Source organism: Carassius gibelio, chromosome B5, assembly GCF_023724105.1.
Source record: "Carassius gibelio isolate Cgi1373 ecotype wild population from Czech Republic chromosome B5, carGib1.2-hapl.c, whole genome shotgun sequence".
Taxonomy (NCBI): Eukaryota; Metazoa; Chordata; class Actinopteri; order Cypriniformes; family Cyprinidae; genus Carassius; species Carassius gibelio.
The window spans coordinates 32187801-32196145 of record NC_068400.1 but is presented as its reverse complement, the minus strand read 5'-3'; the positions used below and the strand labels follow the sequence as shown (position 1 = coordinate 32196145).

At 39.3% G+C, this 8345-nt stretch overlaps 1 protein-coding gene across 1 annotated transcript in view; it reads left to right on the top strand.

Moving 5' to 3' along the window:
* LOC127957857 (ephrin-B1-like) overlaps nt 1-7022 on the top strand; it is a 38440-nt gene extending 31418 nt beyond the window's left edge. Inside the window, 3 exon segments of the mRNA XM_052556567.1 lie at nt 934-1026; nt 1392-1535; nt 3110-7022. Coding sequence (XP_052412527.1) covers nt 934-1026; nt 1392-1535; nt 3110-3495 — 623 coding nt within the window. The 3' untranslated portion in view covers nt 3496-7022.
* The last annotated feature ends 1323 nt before the right edge of the window (nt 7023-8345 follow it).

The window sequence follows — 8345 nt, the reverse complement described above, 5'->3', positions numbered from 1 at the left end:
TGAGTAGTTAATGACAGAATTTTCCATTTTTTTGGTTGAACCATTCCTTTAAAAGTTAGGGAGTCAGTTGCAAGAAGAAGCATATTTTCTTATCTTACCTGTTCTATAGTTCATCCTCATTAGTGCTTACACATATATGCACTCTCGACACTTCTCAATCACACCTCTTAATGAGCACAAACTAATGGAAACTAGTAATGTGTGTGTGTGTTTGTGTGTGAACTTGTGCGAGTGTAATTGGGAGTTAAATTGGATGAAGGTGGATCACCCGCTGTGACAATATCGGTTTATTTAACTACATAGAGGTTGTGTGTGTTTTTATGAGTTTTGTATACATATATATATGTGTGTCACCTCTTCAAAGCAAGCTAATTTTTTCACACTTATGTCTTTCTCGGACACAGCAGAGATGCAACATGGTACATTCTGGCATATTTTTAGGTCTGTTTGTGTCTCCGATCTCTCAAACTCACAGGGATCATTCTGTAGGAAACACTGGGGCTTCGAGGCCTACGCAAGTAAATTCATACACATGGCTTTTCTTACTGCGTGGCGGCGTGTGTTTGTGCGTTCCCATGGGATCAGATTACTATCATAGGGACTAGTAACAGGAGAATACACTGGAGCTTTTTTCATCTTGTCCATATTCTGAGACACACACACAAACGTTAGTTTGTTTTTGGATGTTTCTAAGGTAATATTAGGTTGCAATGTCTGATTTAAGGGCTGAATGAGCATTTCCTTAGCCAGAGACTGTGTGTATACGTGTGTATGCATGTGCTTGTGTTTTGCATCTGATTTATAGAGTTAAATTAGGGTTTCCTTTTCCTGCTTTGGTTTGCAGCAAGAATTCCAATCAAAAGTCCTATAAATCTAAACCTAATTCGCCAAGACAATCACCAAGCCCCCCTCTCTCTCTCTCTCTTTCTCCAGCAACTTCTAATGGAACACGGGAAGGGTTGGAAAACAGAGAAGGTGGGGTTTGTAGCATGAGATCCATGAAGATCATCATGAAAGTGGGCCAAGGTGAGTTACACACACACACACACATACCTTTTTTATCTTCAGCATGTCCAAAGGTAAAGTCATTTAAGCCCCATTTGGTGGATGATGAAGTCAGCTGACTCATTAACCACCAATTAGATTTTAGTTAAACATTATCCAAGTTAGCATGACTTCATACAGCCCACACATCATATTTATACACACAGAATACACTTTTTCTGCCCTTAGATTTTGTACTCTGACTCATAAGCAGAAACAGGAAGTTAGACATAAGAGGATCCTGACACCAAAATCGAAACGAATACATTCAAACACAAGCTGTACTGAAATAAATTTCCGTGACTGTTTTGTTTCTAATTAGTTATGTATGTGATTGTATGTTCCAGATCCAAACGCACCCGATCCAGATTTAACAGACCTCCCAGACCAGGACCGGGACAACGAGATCAAGGACCCCACAACCAGCCCTTCCCGCAAGACAGAACGAGGCAAAGACCCAGATAGAAATGGATCTATAATGCCCGGCAGCGGTGAGGAAACACAAATCATCTGTGTTTACACCAGCTGGTTTGGGATAATGATGGTGTTTTCCTATAAATGACATTAGATATTATGAGGACAAACCGATCGGAGTTCAGCAGTCAAGATCTGCCACAGTAAAAATCACTAATATGAAATGCAGCAATGCAGAGCTACTGCCTCCCTCAGGCAGCTGCGTGTGTGCAAAAGAGAGACAGGAGTTAATATAGCATGTCTTTATCACGTCCCAGCAGCCATTAACCTACGGGAGGTCTAAACTTCATTAGGAGAGAGAGAAACAGAGAGACAGAATCATTAGGAAAGAACAGAGCGACTCGTGCTGCAGTGATCACACCGCACAGATTCTTGAGGTCAGATTCTTCTGCTATGAGAGGACGCATTACACTCTGACATTAACTGCTTTTGTATCTTCTCAAAACCGGGTTAGTTGGCTTGTTATATGAATGACTCGTCAACTAATTGGTATAATTAAGCTCAGTTCAGGATCACATGATTCCATTTGGACATTCTTCAGTTATTTAGTCCTCTTATGCCCCGCCACTTTCATACAGTCGACCTCAAGCTTGCAGTCATCCAATCAAGAGTTGGATAGAACCCTCACTTAGTATTTTTTCTTTTTTGAAAAAAAAGTTTTTACTTGGATGTACTGTATGTTGAATATCTGTTGCTACTTCTGTTTATTAGGACTTTATTTTAATTCAATACAGAGTGTTATAAAAACCATACTCATGATGGAAAACAACACAAAAATGTGTACGGCGCTGGTTTAAAGCTAAACAAACTCTTTTTTAGATTGATATAACATGCAAGCTGTGAAAGTGAAGCACTACCATTGAAATACATGCATCAAAAGTGAAATGTTGAAATACAAACTACACTACTGTTCCAAAGTTTGGGGTCAGACATTTTTCTCTTAAAATTGTTTTCACAAAAATATTAAGCAGAGCAACTCTTTGCAACATTCACGGTTTCTTGAGAACCAATTCAGTATATCAGCATGATTTCTGAGACACCAAAGATTGGAGAAAAGGCTGCTGAAAATAGTAGTTTAGATAGTAAACCTCACTAATCAACTATTTGATGATTAGTTGACCATCATGACTACTATTAAACTACAAATGCTGTGCTGCTTAAATTTTCTGTATGCCATTGAAATACACAGTCACCACAACAACTGTATTGTTCATTGCTGGACTACCATTTGAAAGGATTATTCCAGTCTGGGTGTGTGTTGTTTATCTTCGTACTGCCGATAAATATACTTGACAACATGGATTTTATTGTCAAGGAAAAATGAGTATACGTAATGCATAGTCATCGGTAGCTGTTTCAGCTGGCAAGGCAACAATAAATACAGCAACGGTTTTATTTACTTTAAAGTAACTCCGTGCCAATGCTAACAAACGCAGAAGTTTGTTTCTACAGCCATCCTTGGTTATCTTTGCCTCAGACAACAGAGAGCGACTCTAAACACTGATAAAGAGTGTGTTGCTGACATCATTCTTACTGATAGTTAACAACGGGTGTGCGTCACTCATAATGTCGTTCTTCTTTTCCCTTTCAGACACAAGAAACCAGGGTAACAGCCCCGGGTCAGTGGAGGGAATTTTCGGCTCCAAACCGGCCCTCTTCGCTGCCATCGGCGCTGGCTGTGTCATCTTCCTCCTCATCATCATCCTCCTCATCGTCTTGCTCCTCAAGCTTCGCAAGAGAACCCGCAAGCACTCACAGCCCAGGGGCGGGACAGCCCTGTCACTCAGCACTCTGGCCACACCCAAAGGAGCCGCCCAGGCCGGCTCTGAACCGAGTGACATCATCATCCCCCTGCGGACAACAGAGAATAACTACTGTCCACACTATGAAAAAGTCAGCGGAGACTATGGGCACCCCGTCTACATAGTGCAGGAAATGCCTCCCCAGAGCCCCGCCAACATCTACTACAAAGTCTGAGAGAACGCGAGGGAAGCAACCGCAATAAGAACTCGTTTTTGTAAGGTATCCTGAATCTTTTTTTCATTACCTAACCCCGTTTGCTCCGTGTGCAAGAGGATAGAGAGTGGAAGGAGTGGAAAAGAGGATTGAAAAAGACTATGCGGATGATATTCCTCTCAGATTTCCTTCCCTCCGTCCGTTTTCCGAACACTACACTGTGTGTACGTGTGTGTGCCGGTCGCTCTCGATGTGTGTGAAACGGCAGAAAACCTCCCCAAATTGTGTGGCACTCAGGCACGGACTTCACTGCTGAAGAACAGCCGACAACCAATCACAGAGGGACGCTAGAGTGACATCAGAAAGCAGGAAGCTCTCATTTGTGTTTTTTTTTTTTTTTTGTACCGTTGCAACTATTCACTTAGTTTTGTTGTCTGTTTTTTCACCTCTCAGTCCATCACAGTGTTTTGTTTTCATCCGTATCAACTCGAATCTTGCAGCTTTCTCAGTGTCTCGTTCAAAGATAATGTCTTAAACTGTCATGAATGCCGCTCGCTTCCTCACACACTCAATATGTCCTCTCATTCCCTTACGTCTCTCCAGACACCCATTCATTTTACTCTATGCTGTAGAGGCAATAGAACAAAAACACACACTCAAACACACTTCGGTGTACACGGGTCAGTAACAAAACAGCTTCTCGGTGGAAAAGCGAGTGAGTGAAATAGGGAATTTAACATGTATACACCAGTGTCAGACCTTCCTGAACTCCTGGTCTGCTTTTTGTTCATTTGAGAACTCTTTAGGTTGAATTTCTCTCTCCTCTCAGCCGAACACAAGCAGTTATTTGCTGTCTGTTGTCAGTGATGCGTGAAGTGCTGAATAATATTTGTATCTTGTCATAATATTTTTTTTCTTATTCTATCTCCCAAAGGTTTGTAGGTCAAAAGCATCTTTAGGGATTTGCCTCTACACCATGAGCCTATGACCTCTTTTCAGTCACAGACATGCTAATGCGTTGCTTTGCATAATTTAGTCCACTAACATGTCTTTTTTTGTGGTCCGTTTGGATGTAGACATGGACTCTTAACAGTATGATCATGTGTATGTAGAGTCCCATGCGGAAGCCAAAAATCCATCGACATACAGAACATGTGAAATTATGCCTTCACCTATCCCTCCTCTCAAATATGCACAAACATTATCCCTGTTTGCATACAAACAACCAATCCATCCACAAATCAGAGAATCAAAACAAGCTCATCGTCCTGGAAAATCTCGTGCTATATCTATTTTTATATGGACTGCACGTGAAATGAGAAACAGCAAACAGTGGTGGCAGGTGTTACGCCTATGCTAATTTAAAATTAGCAGCATTTGCATCTGGCCTCCAGCGCAGCCAATCAGAAGAAAGCCCAATATTTCTCTGTAGCTTTCTCGTAAAATAGATTTTTAAAATGATATTTTGATTAGGGTTTATTGCTGTTGTTGTTTTTTTTTGTTGTCGTTTCTTCTTAATTTAGTTTCTAAGGCCCGAGAGTATGTAAATAATGTATGTTGGGAAAAAATATTGATATAAAGTTACATTTTATTAGAGACCCTGTTAATTAAAAAATATAATTAGGATTTTTGAAAATGCAAAAGCTTTTGTAAATAGTATTTTTTTTTGGAAAAAGACATTTTGTAAGTAAAATGTTGCCGGTCTCATGGTTTTCTCTTTTTATTTGACTTTTTTTTCCCCCGTTACGGTTGGTTTTTGATTAAGGAGACTCAGAGGTCCCTGTACAACGGGTTTTAAAAGGTCAGCCTAAAGCAGCAAAAAGACATACAAGTCCCTTCACATACACACACGCTGACACACACTTTATCCTCCCTGTTTCACAAGGGGATGGTGGTATTTTTGCTTTGTTTCATTTTTATAAATGCTGCGATGGAACCAGGTCAAATATTCGATGACATAGTTCATAAAGGAGGAAAAGAGGAGAGAGAGAGTTATTACTCAAGAAATGCCTAAATACACACACAAACACACACACAAACACTCACTCTTAGTGACTGACCCACTGGTCATACTTCTAGCACACAATATACATATATACATAAACACCATCAGACACAGGGCAAGCACCAGCAAACTACTTTAACAAAACTAAACCAGCAACAGCTTGTGCAACTAAACTAATTATTTATGTGTGTTTTGTCTGAGCTGTTTAAGGCAGTTCAGGTATTTAGGATTGACCTTAGAAGAGCACTTTTTTTTAAATTCATGGCTTTGTTTTTTTACCCATAGAAATGCACATGGGTGCACTGACCCTTCCAGTCAGCTTATTAAAGTGGATCAGTCGCGGTATCACACTGCCAAAAAATGATTTTCAAGCACAGTAACTTTGTCTTGTTTTCCAGTACAAATATCTAAGCATCTCTTAAAAAAGATCGATCTGAACGCAAAATTACAATACATATATGTAATCGTAGTTTCAGAGAAATCTAAGAGATTTTAGTGAGAATAATTCCTAAATAAATACACAGTCCTAAATATTCTGATATTTTACTGGAAAAATACATACTTTATTTTGCAGTGCATTAACTAATGTTAACTCCAATTTTACCATTAACAGTGGCTTTTTCTCTACATGTTTATCAGCAAAAGCTGTGAATAGTTTGTGTAGTTTTATGGATCAGCACTGCTGTAGTAGTGGGATCTTTTTCAGAGACTGACTGTCTCTGACTGTTTTGCTGCAGGCTTTTTGCAGCTTCGCTTACACATTTGGTTCGCGGCACTCTTAACAGCTGTAAGGCATACGCTTCCTTTGACGTTTGTCTGTACCATAACAATAAGGTGAAAAAGAACAGACAGCCATCTTGTTTTTCAGATTAGACTTGATGCGGTCAGACACCTGTGGTATTGTGTGCATCTTACTGATCTATTAATAACATTTCTAAAATACATATTATAATGTATTTGAGGAGAACTTACTTAAAACCTAAGCAATCATGCAAACAGATACACACACACACACACACTCGTACACACACTCCCCTCAAGCAAAGAGACAGATTGGTGGTGACTTTTGACCCTATAAGGATTATCACAATATTATGAGAGAGACAAATAATGAGAAAACCTTTTCTCTGGCCTAGATCCATCCCATCACACACAGTTCATCCACTCTTGCACGAAATATACTTGTTCATAGAGCAGGTCGGTGCAGTGCTGAGGCCTTAGGCCAACCGCGACTCCCACAAAAAATGTTCACAAAAAAAGCTTGTGCTGCACAATGTTTCCTCCTGCTGTTGCTGATTTTTTTTTATTACTATTATTCAGTGAACTACATTATTATTGTTATAATTTTCTTTTACTAAGATTTTGTTGCAGATTTCAGTATTATTGATTAAAGTTTTGATGTATGTGTTGGCAGTTGGCATTTTTTTGTTTTTGGTAGAATTCACACAGTGTCCTCAGAGTTCCCCGGTATATGACACTAAAGCCAAGAATCAGCCCTCAGAAAGCGTTTTAAAAGGATAAATAAAGTTTTTTCCTATGGAAACCGCTCGTCTCATGTGTTTCTGACTGCTTGTCTGTGTGAAAGACACAATAAGACAGAAGGAATGAAATTTGAGTGTTCATGTGTGTTTGCAACAGTCGCTTTCTGTCCAGTGGACTCATGCTATATGTCAGTTCTTCTGTCTTGAATACACACAAACACAAACTGTGCTGCTATTTCAAACACAACAAGCTGTCTCAGCGAGTGACGCTCTCTGTGTCACAAATATTTCATAGTGCCTCTGGGTATCTGTCCCCGGCCTCTCAAGACTCGCACACAAACACTCTTGTTTGACTTCAGCGCATTAAAATTTCAGTGAGTCTATAGTCAGTCAGTGGCTGGAGTACGGAAAGCATCCTGTCTCATGTCTGTCGGCATTTGTGGAAAATGTCTGTTGTCTGCTGTTTTGATCTGGGATAGCATTATATATAAAATAATAATTGTAACCATATTTCTGATTTATAATGCAATTTCATTTTTTGTCTGAACCATCTAATAGTGTTAACAAAAGCAAACATAGATAAAAACATTTTCTGAAGTGACTTCTACAAGTCTTTTGCTGTTCAAACGCACTGTATATCACAAATGCATTGCTGTATCAGGTGAGCTACAGAGCAAGTTTACTACACAAGAAAAGCCATACGTATTGTGGGAATATGTGATGCAGGCAACAAAACGTATTTGTTTACAAATAATATACTATGGTAAAAACTTTTTGAGGTCATAACATAATATTGTAGTAAAAATAAATCTTTATTAATCTATGATCCACCCCGTAATCATAATTTTCATGAAAAGCTAGAAACTACAGTTCTTGGAGTTCTGCAAAAAATATAGTTAGACACATGTATTTCCAATAAGCCTTATAAACCATGACATAAAATGCTCCATACAGCTATTTTGACCATTGGGTGGGGTTAAGAAGTTCTTACAGATGTAATGATGATCATGACAAAGTAGTTCATCAACAGAGATATAATTATATGTAGGAATGATATACAATTTACTATATTCACTCATATATAACTCAAGTTTAGTGTGTGCGAGACAGAGACACAAGGAGAGACTTAGAGAGTATCAGGCAAGTCATGTGACAGGTGATCAATCTGCACAAGACTGATATTAGATTTACTGCCCACTCACCCCTAGTGGATTCTGGGTAAATGCCGTGGGCTTTGCAAGCTCCTATTTGCTACTATTACAACCCGCAGAGGGAGGGAGAGAGAGATCCTACAGAGAATCTACAGAGTTCAACGGGTGAAGTTAGACATCAGCACAAAGACTTGAAGACAGAGAAAGAAAGGGCAGGGAAGATGTATGCAATTC